We start from the raw sequence: 22012 nt of genomic DNA, 5'->3' as shown, positions 1-22012 counted from the left end.
TGTGTGTGTGTGTGTGTGTGTGTGTGTGTGTGTTTTCAGTCGCTCAGTTGTGTCCCACTCTTTGCAGTACTATGGACTGTAGCCCGCCGTGTGTGTGTGTGTGTGTGTGTGTGTGTTTTCAGTCGCTCAGTTGTGTCCCACTCTTTGCAGTACTATGGACTGTAGCCCGCCGTGTGTGTGTGTGTGTGTGTGTGTGTGTGTGTTTTCAGTCGCTCGGTTGTGTCCCACTCTTTGCAGTACTATGGACTGTAGCCCGCCGTGTGTGTGTGTGTGTGTGTGTGTGTGTGTGTGTTTTCAGTCGCTCGGTTGTGTCCCACTCTTTGCAGTACTATGGACTGTAGCCCGCCGTGTGTGTGTGTGTGTGTGTGTGTGTGTGTGTTTTCAGTCGCTCGGTTGTGTCCCACTCTTTGCAGTACTATGGACTGTAGCCCGCCGTGTGTGTGTGTGTGTGTGTGTGTGTGTGTGTGTGTTTTCAGTCGCTCGGTTGTGTCCCACTCTTTGCAGTACTATGGACTGTAGCCCGCCGTGTGTGTGTGTGTGTGTGTGTGTGTGTGTGTGTGTGTGTGTGTTTTCAGTCGCTCGGTTGTGTCCCACTCTTTGCAGTACTATGGACTGTAGCCCGCCGTGTGTGTGTGTGTGTGTGTGTGTGTGTGTGTTTTCAGTCACTCGGTTGTGTCCCACTCTTTGCAGTACTATGGACTGTAGCCCGCCGTGTGTGTGTGTGTGTTTTCAGTCGCTCGGTTGTGTCCCACTCTTTGCAGTACTATGGACTGTAGCCCGCCGTGTGTGTGTGTGTGTGTGTGTGTGTGTGTGTGTGTGTGTTTTCAGTCGCTCGGTTGTGTCCCACTCTTTGCAGTACTATGGACTGTAGCCCGCCAGGCTCCTCTGTCCATGGGATTCTCCAGGCAAGAATACTGGAGTGGGCATCCATTTCCTTCTCAAGAACATGATCCCAATTATAAATAATATGAGCCAACAGGATATCACTAGAAATTAGGTGATAAGGGCAATTTGAATTATTCAGTAAAAATTACATATCTTCAAAGCAATACACTCTATGATTTTTTTTAGGTAGCTCCTAGTAATAATTGTTTTGTGAGTGAGGCATCTGGTAGCTTATTTTAATAAATGAGTAAAACTTGGCTGAAATAGATGGCAAGACCCTTTTTCCTCACCTCTCCCCAAAATTAATGGAAATCATTATGCCTTTCTATCATTCACTCAACATATAACAGAGTAAGTCCCTCTTCTGTGGCTAATTCAAGGCTCAACTTCAGGAACATCCAATTATTAAATTCCTTAAAAATCCTTAAATTTGGGAGATTCTTGGGTAATCTGTTACTGGCAAAAACCAAAACCTTCCTCAAGTAGGCAAGCATGCTAACAAGCACTCTAGAATACAGAAAACATTTTAAACTTGGAAGAACTACGCAATGCTTCCGTAAGTCGACAGTTGATCATTGGAACAAACCAAAGAATAACTAAGGTAAATGAAGCAAAGAGACGAAATGGAGAAATCACTCTGAGGACAAGAGCCAGCAAACAAACACGGCACATCCTGCTTTTTTATCGAGTCCCGAGTTTCTTTCCGAAGCTGTAGTGGTCGGGCTACTCAGCACGGAAAACTCCGCCCGGGAACCCGGGTCGATGTGCTCGCGGGCGGGCTCTGGGTTTGGGGCCGGCTGGTTACCTGATGAGCACGCACTGGTTGTCGCGGCGCTTCCATAGGCAGCGGTAGCACTCGTTGGCGATGGCGAAGACATGGGGGGGCAGCTCGCCCAGGTGGCACCTGCTGTAGCGATCCACGGCGTCCCTTGAGTACAGGCCCGTGATGGTCTTGTAGGGGTTCACGGAGGCGATGATGGAGCCGATGTAGGTCTGCGGGGACGGGGCGGGGAGACAGGGACTCGGGTCACAGGTGGCACTCGGGGAGGAGAAGGGGGCATCTGGGCACGGGATCTCACCCCCACCCGCGCTGGGGTGGAGACAGAAGCAGCTCCACGCAGCTCCACACTGAGAGGGGAAGAGATGCCACCTCCCACTGGGGCCACTGTCTGAGCCTAAACAAAATCCAGAGTGCACGTTAAAGGGACCAGGGACTCCTGGCCCCCACTCACACACTTTTCCTGTATCTGGGGACTCCTGACCCCCACTCACACACTTTTCCTGTATCTGGGGACAAATCTTGTGCAAAGGAATGAACCCACTTCAAAGAGGGCTGCAAGTAAACAAGAGAAAGACAATGGGGACACAGCAAAGCCCAAATCCCTAATTCTCCGGGGACCTCCTGACCCCAGGGCCATCAGGAGGCTGTTAGGAAAGGCGGGATTAAAGCAATAAGAGAAGGCGGGGTGGGGGAGGTGGCAGGGAGGGTGACTGCTTAGTGGGCTTCTGTTCAGGATGGTCAGAAAGTTCTGGAGGTAGATAGTGGTTATGGTTGCACAACACGGCAATGGTATTTAGTGCACTGTACTGCATGCTTAAAAAGAGTCAAAACAGTAACTTTTATGCTATATATCTTTGACTTAAGAAGTAACAAGAACATTGTGAAAACACTTGGTATTCTTCCAGTAATCTCAAACACCTCATGAAATGCCATGTAACTTACCTGGAAAAATAGCTGACTGGCAATCTTCCCTTTTCTGGAACCAAATCCAGGCCAGAAATTAAGCAAAATCTTCAGAAGAGCAAAACAGAGGCTACAGAGTTATCAAAGCATCATGCTTCATGCCTCCTCCACGTGGATACAGACTAACTCATCCGTCCTTCTCTAAGAAAGGCTAATGAAGCTGGGTTGCTGGTTCCCAGGCTCAGACACAAGTGGAACAGCAGATAAGGAGGGTGGGTGCTAAGGTCCTGCAGCCATCACCATTCACCTGCCTGCTTCCACTGTGTGTTTACTGAGCCCTGGACTTGACAGCGTGCTATGGGCTGCATCGCCTCCTCCAATTCATGCACTGAAGCCCTGACCCCCAGCACCCCTGAATGCAACTCTAGCTGTAGACAGGACCTTTTAAAGATGATTAAATTAAAATGAGGCTGTTCAGGCGGGCCCTAAACGTATCCTCGTGTGTGCTAAGTCACTTTAATCATGTCTGACTCTGTGCAACCCCATGGACTGTAGCCCACCAGGCTCCTCTGTCCATAGGGATTCTCCAGGCAAGAATACTGGAGTGGGTTGTCATGCTCTCCTCCAGTTATCTTGCCCACTCAGGGATCGAACTCATGTTTCCTTCATCTCCTGCATTGGTTCAGTTCAGTTACTCAGTCGTGTCTGACTCTTTGCGACCCCATGGACTGCAGCACGCCAGGCTTCCCTGTCCATTACCAACTCTAGGAGCTTGCTCAAATTCATGTCCCTTGAGTCAGTGATACCATCTAACCATCTCATCCTCTGTCATCCCCTTGTCCTCCTGCCTTCAATCTTTTCCAGCATCAGGATCTTTTCAAATGAGTCAGTTCTTTGCATCAGGTGGCCAAAGTGTTGGAGCTTCAGCATCAGTCCTTCCAATGAATACTCGGGACTATTTCCTTTAGGATGGACTGGTTGGATCTCCTTGCAGTCCAAGGGACTCTCAAGAGTCTTCGCCAACACCACAGTTCAAAAGCATCAATTCTTTGGTGCTCAGCTTTCTTACCAGTCCAACTGTCACATCCAGACATGACTACTGGGAAAACCAGAGCTTTGACTAGATGGACCTTTGTTGGAACGTAATGTCTCTGCTTTTTAATATGCTGTCTAGGTTGGTCATAGCTTTTCTTCCAAGGAGCAAGCGTCTTTTAATTTCAGGTCTGCAGTCACTATCTGCAGTGATTTTGGAGTCCAAAAAAATAAAGTCTCATCTATTATAGTGAAACAATGGAAACAGTGAGAGGTTTTATTTTGGGGGCTCCAAAATCACTGCAGTCACCATCTGCAGCCTGCATTGGTAGTCGGGCTCTTTACCACTAGGGCCACCTAGGAAGCCCAAACTTGTCCTTGTAAGAAGAGAGAATCTAGATACACAAAGAAACACAGGCAATGTGTGCACACAGATAGTCCACGTGAGGACCCAGCAAGAAGGCGGCCATTTGCAAGCCAAGGCAGGAGCCCTCAGGAGAAACCAACCCTGCTGATACCTTGACCTCAAATTCTGGGCTTCTAGAACTGTGAGAAAATAACTGTCTTGTTGCTTCAGCCAGTCAGTCCATGGTCTTTTGTCATGGCAGTTGGAACAGACTAATATAGAGGGCCTGAGCCTTTCAACACTCACAATATCCCTAGGAGGTTCAGAGTATTATTGCACCTATTTCTCAGATGAGCAAATTAAGGTAGAGTGATAAAATTTTGCTTTTAGTCACACAGTCAGTAAGGGGCAGAGGTGAGATGCGAATGCAGGCCACCTAAATCCAGAGCCTTCTCTTCGCATTCGCCAGCAAGGGGTGGTAACACAGCAGACAAGAAAAGCAAGAAACACTGGACAAAAAGCTCAAACATCCTGAGTGCATCTGTACCATATTATAGCAATTTGCAATCATCTATATTTACAGTGACTTCCAGGAACATGAAGCAAAATATCCTGTGTCCTGTGTAACTGCTTTCAAATGTAAGACAGTCGAGAGCATGCTTTGGAAACATTTTAAACCAAAACAAGGTTGAAAAGGTCAAAGAGTTATTACCGTATGACCCAACAATTCTGTTCCTAGGTATGTACCCCCCATAGAATTAAAAACAGGTACTCCAACAAAGATACAGCAGCATCAAACACAAGAGCCTAAAGGTAGAAACAACTTAATGTCCACCATCAGATAGATGGGTAAACAAGATGCAGTACAACCATACTGCAGAATATTATTCAGCCGTGCTAAGGAAGGAAGTACTGATACAGGCTTCCGTGTAGATGGACCTTGAAAACATGACACGAGGTGACAGAAGCCAGGTACAAACACGGTGGTAGTTACCATGGGCAGAGGGGAGGGTGGAGGCAGGAAGGACTGACAGCTGACTGCCTTGCAGGTACAGGGTTTCCAGTTGGGCGATGGTAACATTTTGGTGCTGGTCGTACAACACTGGATGTACTAAATGCCACTGAATTTACCTTCAAGTGGTTGGTTTTCTGTTATGTAAATTTCGCTTCCATTGAAAAACAATTAAAAGATGCAGAACTTTCAGGAGTGAATTTTCAGGTCTTCAGACACCTACACTCTCTAGAGGGCCCCCTTTTCCCCATCAGAGCATCAGGGAAAGGATGTGGCCAGAAAGAAGAGTGCAGGCAGCCTTTTCCTCTGGGGAAGGAAAGTGTCCTACTTCTACAGGAGAGCAGAGAATCACATGGTCCCCTGGGGGATGCCAGATACCTTCCATCAAGGCCTGGACCACAGGTGCTGGCGGCTTCTTTTACTACAACTGCAGAGATGAGGGAGGCAGGCAAGTAGGTGATGCTTGAGGCTCTGGGAGTCTGGCCCCTTCCTCTTGTAGGTCTAAAATGTCACACTTGTTTCTACCCTTTTGGTAGCTGTCTGCATTATTATTATTTTTATTGGTGAAATACCAAGACTTCATTTTTCTGTGAAACATGTTTCCCCCTCCCCACTTTGGCAGAACTCAAGACAATCAGTGAAGACCCTCTTTATACAGATAGGTAGGCGTGCTGCCAGTTCCCTGTCTCAGCTACAAGTAAAAGAGAAAAGCCACAGTCAGGGCATTAGTTTGACTATTACATGAATATTAGAATAGTAACCCATCATTAACATATCTGAAAAGAGAATAATATGCCCAAATTGTGAAAATTTTTGCACTCCTGTTCATATCCAGAAGATGCAGGTTCAATCCCTCGGTCAGGAAGATCCCCTGGAGAAGGAAAAGGCAACCTACTCCAGTATTCTTGCCTGGAGAATCCCACGGACAGAGGAGCCTGGTGGGCTATGGTCCACGGGTTCACAAAGAGTTAGATATAACTAAGCATGCACTGCCTGACTGCCTCCCATTGATAGCATATTGGCAAGGTGGTTATGCAATTCTGAGATGAGATTTTTAAGTATTGATTTATACATGAAAAACATCATAACCTTTTAATACAAGCTTTCCTTTGAAAGTGATGACTTTGGCCAAAACCTCATAGGTGTGCTCCCCCTTCCCAGCTGGGGAAGGAGCCCCCTAGCATCACTTAAGAAAAAGAATCTGCCTTCCAATGCAGGGGTCGGGGGTTCAATCTCTGGTCAGGGAACTAAGATTCCACCTGCTGCAGAGCAACTGAGTCCACATGCCACAACCAGAGTCCATGTAGCACATCGAAAGATCCTCTGCGCCACGACTGAGACCCAACACGGCCTAAACAAATAAGTAAAATTAAAAACAAACAAACAAAAAAAGAAGTCACTTATCCTGACACAGATGACGTGGATTCTGCATGGGGGCAGGAGACCCACAGGACATTAAGTTTGTTAGTAAAGGTAAAGCCAGAACATCCAAAACGTCTTAGGCCTAGTTTTGTTTTTGAGTAATTCACATTGCACTTGGCCCAATGAAGTAGTTTTAAGGTCTTTCAGAGAGACAATGAGGTCCGTGGCGTGGCAGTTACAGACGACACACCCGTGTCTCCCACCCAATCCCCAGAGGTCCCAGGGGCGGGAAGCGGGGCTCTCTGATCAGCAGATGGTCAGCACTAAGGCAGCCCCTAGGAGGGCAAGTATCATGCCATCGTGGTTATGCCCACGACCCACTAACATCACCATCCCTTCCCCAGTTGAGCCTGGTCCCCAACACATAGTTAGAGCTGGCCCATGAGCTCACGCCCAGCTAGTGTCTCTGGCTCAAAAATCATTCCAACACATCTAAAGACTGTCCCACTCTTGAATACTCCATCTTATAGCCTTTGTGGCTGCCCGTAAATTCAGCCAAAGGGCTCCCCTGTGCCAACAGGGGACAAGAGAAAACCAGACTGAATTTGAGCCCAAATTCAATCATCTGACTCTCTCCCTGCCTCCCAAAAAAAGGAAAGCATATGTAAAATGTGTGTTTGGCTGGCATGGAGAAAGAACCCAGTTCTTCACTGCTATTTTTTAAGATTATGGGAAACCGTGCCTCATGCAGCGATCAAAACGCCTCTTACTGTAAGCACCTCCACTTAGTTCCAGAGGTCGACTAGGCTTTTATAACATGAAAGCACACGTTTTACAGTTTCACCTCCTCACTAATGACCGGAGTCATTTCTCAACAGGCCTGACACCAGATTTCAAATGACAATTAGGTCTACGTGTTTGCAAAACAACTTGACTGACGTTTCAGAACCGTGGGGTACAGAAACCAAGTGACCCACGCAGACACACGTCGACATAACCTTGACCGATGGGCAGCCCAGCGGCCGGTGCTGCCTCCGCTGACAGAGGAAGGAACAGAGCCAGTGAGCGGGGGCAGGACGCTGGATCCTCATCGGGGGGTGCTTTCCCACAGGTCTGTGGTGACTCCCTCCTTCCCCACTCACCCACATGCATACAGGACGGGAATCGTCCCAGACTCTCCAGCCTCACCGTCCATGCTGGCCACACCCCACTTTCAATTAACTCTAGAATTAACCCCCTTTTTCTCCATCCACACCCCTCTGACTACACTTGCTCAATTATCCCCGAGAGTCTCCTTCCTCATTCATTTCCCACTCAGTCTTGTGTGTTCAATCCCAGCTATACCCTTGACAAATGAACACCTGAAGACGGACCCTCCCCTGCATAAAACTTTCACAGCTCCCGCAATCTTCAGGTTCAACCCACAGAATATTCGAGAAAAGAGCCTGAGCACCTCCAGAAAGGTGACTTGTGGAGGTGACGTGCAGTCTAACGAATTTTTCTCCTAACAGTTATAGAAGTGGGGGCAGTTTCGGTGACTTTCCCGTTTTCATTGTTTGTGCCCATACTGGTGCCAAATGATACTTTTGGACTCCCCCCCACAAAGGAAGGTGTAAATCAACATGGCCATCAAAGTCATAGCTCCTAACAGTTTCTTCACATTAGATGAAGGGGTTGAGGTCCATCAGCAAAAATAATTACAGCCAGGGGCACCTTTATTTTTTCTCACACTACCTCGAACATACCACCTTGCGCGGATTATTCTGTCACTAAAACAAAGGCTGCATGGATAAGAGATTTGTTGAATCACAAGGAAAGTTCGACATGGAAGTAAACATAGAGACTGAGGAGTAGAAGGGGCAGGAGAACAGCCTAGTTTTAAGTTAAGTATCAAGGGATGCAAAAGATGCAATGTGGTAAGAAGTCACAAGAGTGGTGAGAAAACACGTGTTCCATGCTTGTGCCACGGACCACTCTTGCTCTTTGGTTGCTAACTCGTGTCTGACTCTTTGCGACCCCACGGACTGTAGCCCGCCAGGCTCCTCTGTCCATGGGATTTCCCAGGCAAGAATACTGGAGTGGGTTGTCGTTTCCTTCTCCAGGGGATCTTCCTGGACCAGGGATTGAAACTGCATCTCCTGCATTGACAGTTGGATTCTTTACCACTGAGCCACCTGGGAAGCCCAATAATACCATAGCAATGCTTATTCATATTTTTGCATTTATTAATGAGTTATAGTCATTAAATGCTACAGTCTGAATTTGAATGCCGGTTCCGCTGGTTTAAGTTAAATTCTTGGTGCTTCGGTTTCCTCAGTGGTAAAGCAAGGATAACAACATTAGTGGCTGGAAGAATTAAACGGATTGACACCTATGAATGTAAAAATCTACCACAGTGAAAGCTGAATGCCTCAGTGAAGAGCCTGTGTTTCCATGCTCACTCTATAAAAAGGCAACTGCTGTCATTGCTCCAAAAATGGTCATGAACGCAGTGCACTTTGGGACTCAGGGTACTTGCAGCTCTCAAACACCAGGCGGGGCCAGGGGCTGGTTTCCTCACACTGGATTCCGAATTTCATGAGACTAAATTGCCTGGTCATTTTAACGGCTTTTCCGAAATAGAAAGTATATTCTATTTTGGAGCACATAAATTTTTTTTTCTAGTCAGAAGAGTTCCACATAACTCACCGAAAAAATACATTTCCTTGCCCATTTTAATAATCGGGAACAGCTGCAGTGCCTATTGCTATAAAACGTTGAGAGAAACTCCCTTCATTGCTTTAAGACATAGCCTAGCAATTCAAGGTTTCAAAAGGCCTAAGTACAGCACAGCAGAGACATCATGACAGAGGTCCGTCTAGTCAAAGCTGGTTTCTCCAGTAGTCATGTAAGGATCTGAGAGTTGGACTATAAAGAAGGCTGAGCACTGAAGAAATGATGCTTTCAACTGTGGTGCTGGAGAAAACTCTCGAGAGTCCCTTGGACTGCAAGAAGATCAAACCCATCAATCCTAAAGGAAAGCAACCCTGAAGATTCATTGGAAGGACTGATGCTGAAGGTGAAGGTCCGATCCCTTGGCCACCTGATGCAAAGAGCCGACTCGCTGGAAAAGACCCTGACTCTGGGGAAGATTGAGGGCAAAAGCAGAAGGGGGTGACAAAGGATGAGATGGTTGGGTAGCATCATCCACTCTATGGACATGAGTCTGAGCAAACTCCAGGCGATAGTGAAAACCAGGGAAGCCTGCGTGCTGCAGTCCATGGGGTCACAAAGAGTCAGACACAACTTAGTGATCCAACAACAACAACAAAGGTTGTAATACCTAGTATCCTGTCCCCCACCAAAAAAAAAAAAACAAGAGTATAAAAGAACACTAAAAGTGACCCAGTGGCCTCAGATACATTCTGCTGGTACATATGGAGCATCCGTGTTACTGTTGGAAAGTCATTTTTACAACACAGGAAGAAGTGATGGAGACAGGAAGGTGTGGTCAGGTCAGAAGACCCCAAGTTCTCATCCTGGACCTACCTTCCCTGGTTCACGGCTTAACCCCTCCAGGCCCCAGATTCCGATCAGTAATAACAACACACCCTCTGTTATTCCACCCAATTACCATGTGAAAGTGTTACATAAATCACAGGTGCGTATTATTGTTTTCATTCATGAAAATAAAACTATAACGGTGTTTCAGCACGTGGTCCTAAAAAGCTGGATGTAGATCAAGTAACCTCAAATGCACCAGGGAAACTGGTTCAAGTCACTGCCATCTCGCCCCTACAGGGAAGGTACTGTCAAGAAGTGGGGACCACTAACCAGATTTACTCTCCACCCACCATTCTCTGGGGGGCTTCCCTGGTAGCTCAGCTGGTAAAAGAACCCGCCAGCAATGCAGGAGACCCCGGTTCAATTCCTGGGAAGAGGCCCCGGAGGAGGGCACGGCAACCCACTCCAGAACCCTTGCCTGGAGAATCCCCATGGACAGAGGAGCCTGGCGGGCTACAGTGCATGGGCTGGCAAAAAGTCGGACACGACTGAGCACCCAAGCACAGCACACCTTGCTCCTCATTCCTTCTCTCTCAGTCATCGCAGCTTAAACCATGGCCAGGACTCACTTCTCCAAATCTCTTTCTGGACTGCAGCTCTGGTTTTAAGTTGCGGATCCGGGTACTCAAGAGTCTGCTGGGCATCTCCACTTGGCTGCCCTCAACTTGGCCTCCCCCAAACACCTGCTTCTCCACTCACTGCCACATCTTCCCAAATGGCACCACGGTCTACCCAAATGGACAAACCAAAAATCCAGGAGCCATCCTATAGCAATACAGCCAAACCCAATCAAACACCGAGATTCTACCTCTTTGTAAATATCATACTCCAGCTCCCCGAGGACTTGTTTGGAACCCCAACATTTCCCATCTGGTTTGCTGGTCACCTCTCCTCCTAGACCAGATACACCTGCTGGACTCATCCATCACCCACGGTCAGAGTGAGCGCTCCCAGAACTCACCTTTGACGCTGTCCCCTGCCAGGCTTCACAAATGAATTCCAGGTCACTCACTCACACAGCGCCCTTCCTCGCCTGCTCTTGACCACCTCGCCAGTCGGCTGCACAAACCCTTCACTGCAGGTTCTTGCCTGTCCTGCAGGTGGACAAATCACGCTATTCCAAGTCTCTGTTGATCTTCTGCCAGGAAACAGCTGCCCTCCTTCTTGGCTGAATTCCCCTAGGAATGTTTCAAAACTCGGCACTAGTGCCCCAGTTGGGATCCTTTCCTGACCCCCTCACCTCTTCTCGCGATGCTCATTCTTTGTGTTCCCAGCACTTTAATCACAGTCACTGTCGCCCCAAGCCGCTGTCAAAGGTATGATGTGTCTGTCTTCATCAACAAGCGAGGAGGTCCTGGAGGGGCGCTGTCTTTCGTTTATTCAATATTTCAAGAAACAGTTACCATCATGAAGAGGAATTTTGCATCCTTGGAGTTGCAAACACAGCCTGGCACATAGGCAGGGCTGAGTCAGTGTAGAGACATTGGAAGCACCTGGATTCACTACCAATGCACCAATAAGTTCCCCCTTTAACTGAGTTCTCAGGTTCCACACCCACCTTCTTCCCCAACAAAATTTGCCATCCTCATCCGATTGAACAATTCAAACTGTTAAAGCATTCAATTTCATTGAAAACTGGATCATAACCAGTAACTCAAGATATATTACTAAAGTCAAGCTCTTACATTTAGAAGTGACATTTCCACTTAATTTGAGTGTGTTTCTGACTCATATTCCTCCCTTGTTGAAAGGAATCTGACCCAAAAGAGGCCGGAAAGGGGGAAAAAATGAACAAAAACAAACTTTCTAATTGCCACCACCATGTGCCGATGCAGAAACGGCAACTCAAGAGCATAAATGTTTGGTCAAGTTTAAAAATACAAAGAGTCAGACAGATGGTTACAATCATCTTCTGGCAACACCAGTCTTGATTTCATGTGAAAAAAAAAAAAACAAAAAACCCTGACAAACCACACCGTATTCAGCTGTTTCTGGTATGAGACAAATGCCAAGCCTGCTGGCCATCCAGTCTTCAGGCCATCCCTGAGAGGCGCGCTGTTACTTAACACTGGCTTTGGAAGGGGATGGGAAATAACCCCCAAAAGTCTCCTCTGGGAAGACTGAATGAATCCAGGAAATGAATCGCAGGCTGAGATCCACACGCCCGCAACACTGAACGCTGCAGCTTGGCTGGCCTGACCTGAACACTGCGGGTCGCCCAGGTGAACTCACTTGTAATTCACATGGCTTCAACAGGCAGCCGCCTGCCAGCACCTCATACGGGTTTGGAAGTTAATTCGGGAACAACAAACTCATTTACACATTCGGTCTGCACGGCCACCTTACCAGAGGAGGGTTTTATTTTTGAAACACCTAAAAATACATGAGCTGTGAAGCATCTTCTGTGCTTTCACAACCGTTTATCTTTAGACACAGCTCCACGTCTTAAAACGGACTCATCTGACTCTCAGCTCTGTCCTGTTTGCTCGGCAAGACCAACAAACGAACCCAGGAGGTGGGTGGAACAGAGCGGGGCTTCCTCTGGAGCCATCCTCAAGCCCATAATTGCAGCCGACCCCTGATGTGGTTGCCAGCCTGCTCCTTAGACATGAGGTTCCCACAGGCAGCTGACCCAGAGCACCACAAACCCCGTGACGGAGACAACGTGTTTCTCTTCTGTGGGGCAGAAGACAAAACTGCCACACCACAGAGCTGGCTGGGCCATCCCTTCACTCTGGACACAGAGCTGACGGTCAATGCAAACAGAGACCTCATCTGTCTTGGTCCAGGGGGTGCTTAGATGCTGGGTACAGAATGTGAAATGATCTAGGCTCCAGAGAATATGATGCAATAAGCATCCAAAACCCAGCTCGTCTCTCCCACTCTCCTCTCCTGAAGGAGCTGTCAGAACAGTTGTTGGGGACATCAGGGCATCATTACAGCTAGCCCTGCGCCTCCCTTACCCCCTCCCCCATGGGTATCACATGTAATTTTCTCTTGCTCACTCCCAGCTTTGTTGCAGATGTTCAGTCGCTCAATCGTGTCCAACTCTGTGACCCCATGGATTGCAGCACAACAGACTTCCCTATCTGTCACTATCTCCTGGGGTTTTCTCAAAATCATGTCCATTGAATTGGTGATGCCATCCATCCTCTGTCGTCCTCTTCTCTTCTCTGTCTTCAATCTTTCCCAGCATCAGGGTCTTTTCCAGTAAGTCAGTTCTTCATATCAGGTTGTGGTCCACAACCCTCATTTCTACCCACTTTGAGCTACTGCAACACACTCCCACCCAACCTACCCTCTGTAGACTGTATCACATCACTTCCCTATCAACCCTTCTGAACTTTTTTCAAGGAAACTGCCTCTTCAAATGGATAAGGCAATGGCAACCCACTCCAATACTCTTGCCTGGAAAATCCCATGGACGGAGAAGCCTGGTAGGCTGCAGTCCATGGGGTCGCTACGAGTCGGACACGACTGAGCAACTTCACTTTTCACTTTCATGCATTGGAGAAGGAAATGGCAACCCACTCCAGTGTTCTTGCCTGGAGAATCCCAGGGATGCGGGAGCCTGGTGGGCTGCCATCTATGGGGTTGCACGGAGTCGGACACAACTGAAGCGACTTAGCAGCAGCAGCAGCAGCCTCTTCAAAAGCCTTTAGCAAGGACAATATAGTCTCTTTATCACTAAGCCCAAACACTGCTGCCTAGCTTTAAGTAAGGCAGGGTATCTCAGCATGACTGACATCTTAGGCCAGATAACTCTTTGTAGGGGGGCTGTCCTCTACACCTGGGGATGTTTAGTAGATCCCTGGCCTCTACCAACTATTAACAGATATCAGCAGCATCCTCTGCCCTCGCTATGGCAACTGGAAATGCCTCCAGGTATTGCCACAAGTCCCCTAAGACCTACGCATCTGGTCCAGAACAACTGCTTTTAAAGGTGTCCTGACCCCAGCCTACGCATCCCACTAACTATTGGATGTTCCCCAAACATCAGATTCCATAAACAAAGGAACCTTCTCTCAGTTTAGCAAAGCCATCACACCAAAAACACTCTCATCTCTCCACCTTCAAAAAAGGCATCTCTCTAGCCTTTTCTTCTAATCAACTCTCAGCCCTCCTTTGTAGTATCATTGCTGCCGCCCCTTTTCCAAGGAAGCCAGCTCTCCTTCTCATCCACCCATTTGTTCCCTCCCCCCACCTCTTATCGCTCTGTACAACATACGCCCCTCCTCTCCGAGTCTTTAGGGACTTACAAGTGTGGGGCCTTGTCCGCATCAGGCCTCATCAGTGGTGGGAAAAGACACTTCTTCCCAGGGTGGGACTCAGGGGACCCTCTCCAAGGTGCTGGGAAACCCAGAGACAAGAGGTTGGGGGTGAAAGTCTGGGGCAGGGTCACAGATCGGGAGCTGCCGTGATAAGCAGAATCCTCATCTGGGAAGTCGCCAGAGGACGGGGAAGCTGATAAAGTGGAGCATTAGGTGAGAGAGCCTGAAGCTCTAGGAAGGGATCCTGTATTGGGCAGGAGGCGGGGGTTCGGGCCAGGCAACTGTGGGAAGAACAGAGATGCTCTAAACCAGGTTATTATTACTGTTGTTTTTGTTTACTTGCTAAATTGTGTCTGACTCTTCTGTCCCTGGGATTCTCCAGCCAAGATACTAGAGTGGGTTGCCATTTCCTTCTCCAGGGGACCGTCCCCACCCAGGGATCAAACCCGCATCTCCTGCAACAGCAGGCAGATTCTTTACCACTGAGCCACCTGGAAAGCCCTCTAACCTGGGGGTCAGAGCCAAACCGAACCAGTGGCAAGGCTGGAGTCACACAGACCTACAGCCTCCGAGGTCTGCACAGTCTCTGTGGCCGGAAGGAGCAGCCCCAAGTTCCAGGTGGAAACTTTACAAATAACGACCCATGTTACAAGATGAGTAAGATGGGAGGAGAGCTACTGATACAAAGGTTAGCAAGGTTCTTAAAGCTTTCACTGGCCATTTTATTGTGAAACAGCCCCATCAGGTATGAGGGTTATGACATGTGACCTTTTATTTGTTGAGGCTAAAGATTATTTTTTAATATTGATAAGTAAAAGTGAAAAATCAACAGAAATTTGGCAAAAAGATGAATATAAAAATTGTAAAATGAAGTCTAGATCTTCACGGAACAGTCTTAAAGGGTTAGAAAACCATTCATGTTAGTGTATGCTAAGTCGCTTCAGTTGTTTGTCTGACTTTGTGATCTTATGGACCATAGCCAGCCAGACTCCTCTGTCCGAGGGATTCTCCAGGCAAAATTACTGGAGTGGGTTGCCATGCCCTCCCCTTCGGGGATTTTCCCAACCCAGGGATCAAACCCGAGTCTCTTACGTCTCCTGCAATGGCAGGCTACCTGGGATAAAAACCACACAAACGCCTGAAAGCTTAGAATGTTCAGATCCCCGAAGAAATAATGATACTATCAGATGACACCTGACCTTTAAAAATTTTTAAACTGACACAAAAAACTTAAATGGTTCATATAGAGCCCAAAGGGAGGTGAGTAGAGAAAAGTGGACTCAACTTTGATTTGTCTACTGAGTGCTCTACGCCTTCATAGCTCTCTACCCACGTCTGAATTGTTATTTAATCACTAAGTCATGTCCAACTCTCTTGTGACCTCATGGACTGTCAAGGACCCCAAACTTGCCAGGCTTCTCTGTCCATAAGATTCTCCAGGTAAGAATACTGGAGTGAGTTGCCATTTCCTTCTCCAAGGGATCTTCACAATCCAGTGGGATCAAACCCATGTCTCTTGCCTCTCCTGAATTGGCAGAAGGAATTCTTTATCACTAAGCCACCTGGAAAGCCCACCCACATCTGAATGAAGGATGCTAAAAGCTAGAAGAAATATTTTATTGCAGTCTTATAATGTTCTCAGTCAGTAAGAGTAGCCCTCAAGGAGAAGAGAAGTTAATGGTCCCTCTTAGCACAAACAACAGACCCCTCTACCTGGAGATGGGTCCGCTTACCAGCAACCTGTGTTGCCCAAAACAGAAAGCCAACAAATGATGTAAGATCCAGAGTGGTGGGGGAGACACACACAGGCTCCTTCTCAGCGACAGGGCTCAAAGGAGGGCACCTATGGCGGGCAGAGTAATGCACCTCTTCCTGCCCCACCAAGGAGCAGTGTTAATCACTCAGTCATGTCTGACTCTTCTCGACCCCACGGACTGTAGCCCACCAGGATCCTCTGTCCATGGGATTATCCAGGCAAGAACACTGGAATGGGTTGCCATTTCCTCCTCCAGGGGATCTTCCCAACCCAGGGATCAAACCCACATCTCTTACATCTCCTGCACTGGCAGGCATGTTCTTTACCACTAGCGCCATCTGGGAAGCCCTTGGGAAGATGCCCTGGAGAAGGAAAAGGCTACCCACTCCAGTATTCTGGCCTGGAGAATTCCATGGACTGTATAGTCCATGGGGTCACAAAGAGTCAGACAGGACTGAGCCCCACCAAGATGTTCACCCAATTCCCAGGACCTGTGACTTAAGTGATGTTGCACATAAGACACTCAAGATATGATTAAGGTTGTAAGCTCTGAGACTGGGAATTAACCCAGGTAAGCCTTATCTAATTGCATGAATTTTAAAACCTGAGAACCTCTCTTGGCTCTGGTCAGAGATCAGATGAAAGGAGGAAGAGATTTGAAGCATGAGAAGGACTAGGTCCAGGGTTGCTGTCTTTGAACGTGAAGGAAGGAGGCCTCTACCAGCCGGGAGTCAGCAGCCAGCCAGCAAGAAAATGAGGACTTTGGTCCTACAACCGCAAGGAACTGAACTGTGCCAACACTGGGAAAGAGCAAGAAACAGATTCTTCCCTAGAGGCTCCAGAAAGAAGCCTAGCATGCCCACACCTGGATTTTAGTCTGGTAAGACCCCTTCAGACTAACCTACAAAACTGCAAAAAAATTCATAGCTATGGTAATTTGTTATGCCAGCAAAAGAAAACTAACACAGCACCTCTGTTACAAGTCAAGCCATTTATCCCCCTTTTAAAATTTGGACAAGCATCACTCAGGGCTAGGATAAAGGTGGAAAGCTGTGCTTTTCTAACAGGTGGTGGTTTTGTCTCCTTGGAGCAGTGTCTGACAGGTACCAGCATCCACTGAAAACAGCTTCAGTAATGAATATATATCCAAGATGGCTGCTTTATATATAACAATATAATTATCTAGGTTCTAAAAGGAAGGCATATAGGGTAAAATTAAGTGACCTGAGCTGTAAATTGGATGTACAAAAATCCTGTGTTTTTCCCTCAAAGGGGAGAGAAAAGATCTTCATTCCAGGGGAAAAAAAAAAAAAAAAATCAAGATCCTATTCATATGGTTTATTGGGCTATTTAGCTCTCAGGTTCACATCACCATCACGGTGGAGGGGAGCTTTAAAAGGCTCTGTCCTTTAACCTTCTTCAGTAGTTCTCCCCCTAACTGACTTTTTCTTGACTGTCAAATGTGTAACAAAAACTCACATCTAAAGACAGAAGGATATGAATTCTGAAATATTCATTTATAAGAGATAGGTACCAAAAAAGAAATTTTAAGCCCAGCTTCACTTTTATCACCAACTATGTCACTTCTAACATGAACGGCATCTCTTTTACAAACATATGGCACAACCGCCAGGTGCCTGACACTGTCCTCGGCTCAAGAGAGACAAAGTCAGTCCTTGACCAACTGAGCAAGGAAACGGCCGTGTAAACAAAGTCATGCAGTAGTGTCAAAGACTTAATGCTGAAAGCACAGCCAAGGCCCATGCTTCCCGGACACCTGTGTAGGTAGGAAGGAAGCTGTTTTGAGATGGGAACAGGAGAAAGCCCACGTTTGTTCAACAAGCACATGCACAAATTGGGATACACGGCCACTTTTACAGAAACATGTATGAACATTACCTTTTCTGAAGAACATATGGAAAATGCTGTCTCTAAGGGCTGAGTGTAAGCAAGGCTAGTCAGAGGACTAGAAGGCGACTCAACTTCTCTATACAAGGCTGTCTGAAGACATTTGCCAAGCACTAGGTCAATCTGGCAAAAATGCCACTTTCCCATTATTATTAAAAGAAGGCAAATAAACACCTTCTTTTCTTGAAGCTGAGGAAAATTTTGCATTAAGCCCACAAATATCTAATTCTTCCCTATTTCCCAATTCTCCTCTCCTGGTCTAAGGTTGGATAAACTAGAGCAACCACAATACTGAGAGGATCTTGAGTTTCAGTTAGCACCTGCTAGCTATTGGAAAGTGAAAGTGAAAGTCAGTCAGTCATGTCCAACTCTGCGACCCCATGGACTATAGTCTAGAATTCTCCAGGCCGGAATACTGGAGTAGGTAGCCTTTCTCTTCTCTCGAGGATCTTCCCAACCCAAGGATCAAACCCAGGTCTTCTGCATTGCGGGTGGATTCTTTACCAGCTGAACCACATGGGAAGCCCAAGAATACTGGAGTGGGTAGCCTATCCCTTCTCCGGCGGATCTTCTGGACCTAGCAATCAAACCGGGGTCTCCTGTATTGCAGGTGGATTTTTTACCAACTGAGCCATCAGGGAAGCCTAGCAATTGGAAAGGCTGATATTATTATTCATCATAATCACAGGCATACCACCAAAACTGAGTGTTAACTCCTAAAGAACAAAAACTACTGAAAGATGAAGGGTTTTTACAATATTAAAATTTGGGTTTTTAAAAAAACTGCATGAATTTGAACTTGACAAGAAAAATAAACACCTATCAGCAGTTGCCCAGTAAAGACCTGCTAACAAAGGCAGGTGGAAAGGAGAAAGTCTGCAAATCATTCTGGAGAGATGACGTAATTTATACTTTAATGTCAGAAAGGAATGACTACAGGAGTGATTTTCGGGTATTACTTTTATAATACAGGCACAGAGTTCATAAAAGTTGAGGAGAAATGTGCATGACTGTTTTTTATACAAGGATGTGTCTCCAATCAAAAGAGCAATCCCACAAATGAGATGGGTTCCCTTGAACCCAAATGTCCCCTAGATGGAACTTTCCTACATGCTGGTGGGAATGTACATCGGTGCAGCCACTATGGAAAACAGTATGGAGGTTTCTCAGAAAACTAAAAACAGCTACCACATGACCCAGCAATTCCACTCCTGGGTATATCTCTGGGAAAAAAAATGAAAACACTAATTCGAAAAGATGCATGCACCCCAAAGTTCACAGCAGCATTACTTACAATTAAGATATGGAAGGAGACTGTGTCCACCAAGAGATGCATGGATAAAGAGGATGTGATATTTACGCATGCACACACACACACACATATATACAAAATGGAATATTACTCAGCCATAAAAAGAACGAAATTTTGCCATCTGCAGAACATGAAAGGACTTGGAGAGCATTATGCTAAGTGAAGTAAGGCAGACAAATGTTGTGTGATATCACTTATATGTGAAATCTAAAAAATACAATGAACTCCTGAATGTAACCTAAAAGAAGCAGACTCACAGATAGAAGAAACAAGTGATTACCAGGGACGAGGGAAGGGGGGCAACCTAGGGGTGGAGGAGAGGGAAGTACAAGACAGATGCAAGGATGTACTGCATAACATGGAGAATATTGCTAATATTTTTCGATAATTGTAAATGGAATGTAACCTTTAAAAATTACATATATAAAAAGAAACATCTCCGTAGATAGGCCTCAGAGCCAGAAGAAAAAAAAAAAAGTGAAAATCCATAAAAGGGGAAAAAAAACAAGAAAATGAGAAGAAAAAAAAAGCTTGAGCTCAGGTCTGCTTGTTTGCAAAGCCACATTTCTTCCCAGCCTTAACCAAGGAAGTCAAACCACTCTGCGTGACTTCTCTAAGGAACAGAACACTTAGGAACAGAATGCACTCAGGAGAAGAAAGAGGTCAAATTACCCTTCACTACAAAGCCATGCCTGCTAATAAAGTCCAGGCAATCAACACGAGAACATGATTTACGGACCCACATCTCTAATTTGGCAAAAAAAAAAAAAAAAACCCCAAAACTAGAAATATAGCTTTTACTTAGATGAACGGGAGGTTCTCAAAAATGAAATACTCTCCAAAAACAAAAATAAACAGATTCAAACTGGAGGGAGTTTGGAAACTTCCCTGGTGGTTCAGTGGTTAAGACGCCACGCTTTGACCGCAGGGGGCATGGATTTGATCCCTAGCCCGGAAACTAAGATCTTGTATGCCGTGTGACGCAGCAAGAGGAAGGAAAAGAGTGGAAAGATCTTAAAGGGCCGAGAGCGGAACTTACATAGATCTGGTTTCTCTTGTAGCGCTGGTACAAGTTGTGCATGATGGCACCCCCGTGGAGCTCCGTCAGGGTGGCCATGTCATCCACGCCCTCCTCATCCATGGGGTGCATGGCCATCACTTTCTGGTGTGTAATTGTGCTCTGCTTGTACGTGAATACCTGACGGGGGAAATGAATTCACAGCTTAATTATGGGCAAGGAACAGTTTCCACTGACTGTTTCCCAACTTACAATACAATCTCAGTACAGTACCAGCGAAAGGATCCTAAATCCACCACCAAAACTCAAGACTGCAGAGAACGCTTTAATTTCCTTCATGCCACCTACCTATGTTTGTGCTGGGTTGCTTCAGTCATGACAGACTCTTGGACCCTAAGGACTGTAGCCCACCAGGCTCTTCTGTCAGTGGGATTCTCCAGGCAAGAATACTAGAGTGGGTTGCCATTTCCTCCTCCAGGGAATCTTCCCAACCCAGGGATCGAACCCATGTCTCTTATGTCTCCTGCACTGGCAGGAGGGTTCTTAGCCACTAGCGCCACTTGGGAAATCTCACCTATTTTTAACATTAGCAAATTTGTTTTGACAATTGACATTCGATGTCCCTAAAAGACATTTGTTCAAGTACTAACCCTCCTATGGGAATCACAGAAATGATAACATTTTCAGTTCACTTTTCTCCCACTGATACAAAAGCAGTAACAGTTACGAAGCTGGCTGACCAACCTTTCAGAAAGTAATTTGATTTCACTGTATAATATATTCAAGGGACCATGGGATATAGTCCAAAGCTTCCTAATAAAGCTCTTCAATTTAAGTGTTGTCACAAAATTCACCATACAGCCTGTACATTTGTTCAGAGACTGACACACGACTTCTCAGGATAGTCTGAAAAATATTCTTAGGCACGATCCCTTCTCAACTGAGATATATAAATAGCATTTCTCTGATCTTTAGGAAAACAAACCCTCTCAGATTTAAAATACAACTGGTTTGGGACTTCCTTGGCTATTCAGTGGTTAAGACACCACACTTCCACTGCAGGGGGCACAGGTTCAATCCCTGGTTGGATAACTAAGATCCTTCATGCAGCAGGGAGCAGGCAAAAGGAAAAAAAGTTAAATAAATAAATTACAATTGGTTTGCCTGTTTGACAGCCTAAAAGTGAAAGTCACTCAGTCATGTCCAACTCTGCAACCCCATGGACTATACAGTCCATGGAATTCTCCAAGCCAGAATACTAGAGTGGGTAGCCTTTCCCTTCTCCGGGGGATCTTCCCAACCCAGGGATTGAACTGGGGTCTCTTGCATTGCAGGCAGATTCTTTACCAACTGAGCTATCAGGGAAGCCCTATCTTGCTTTAAACTCCAAAACCAGTGGTGGGTGCTGCATATGTGTTGTACTGTTTCATTGTTGTTGTCTATTTGTTAAGTCATGTCCGACTCTTTTGCAACCTCATGACTATAGCCCACCAGGCTCCTCTGTCCATTGGATTTTCTGGGCAAGAATACTGAGTGGGTTGCCATGTCCTTCTCCAGGGGATTTTCCCAACCCAGGGATCAAACTCACATCTCCTGCATTGGCAGGTAGGTTCTTTACCACTGAGCCACCAGGGAAGCCCATTGTATTGTGTACTGGAGACAACTTGGACACTGCAAGACTGATTATAGAACACGCATGGACTTCTAAAATCTACACTGGATTCTTTCATCACCATTGATTGGGTACAGTATTAACTGCACCCATTCAGCTTCATATGCTGACCAGTTTGACCATACTTACAAACTCTGGTACATAAAACAATCATTCAAAGATGAAGCCTACCCCCTATTTATTTACTGTATACTTTTATATATAGTGAATA

The 22012-nt window shown here is 46.4% G+C and overlaps 1 protein-coding gene across 4 annotated transcripts in view; it reads right to left on the bottom strand.

Moving 5' to 3' along the window:
* Nucleotides 1–22012, bottom strand: part of MYO10 (myosin X) — a 256726-nt gene that overhangs the window by 124755 nt on the left and 109959 nt on the right. For 3 of the 4 annotated variants that reach the window (XM_061129313.1, XM_061129312.1, XM_061129311.1), the window contains 2 exons: nucleotides 20151–20309; nucleotides 1691–1878 (listed from right to left, as the gene is read on the bottom strand). In XM_061129313.1, coding sequence (XP_060985296.1) covers nucleotides 1691–1878; nucleotides 20151–20309 — 347 coding nt within the window. Of the gene's footprint in view, nucleotides 1–1690; nucleotides 1879–20150; nucleotides 20310–22012 lie in introns of those variants that run through there. The other variant, XM_061129314.1, reaches the window with a different exon arrangement.

This window comes from Dama dama, chromosome 25 (assembly GCF_033118175.1).
Source record: "Dama dama isolate Ldn47 chromosome 25, ASM3311817v1, whole genome shotgun sequence".
NCBI lineage: Eukaryota > Metazoa > Chordata > Mammalia > Artiodactyla > Cervidae > Dama > Dama dama.
This window is presented reverse-complemented; position numbering and strand designations above follow the sequence as displayed.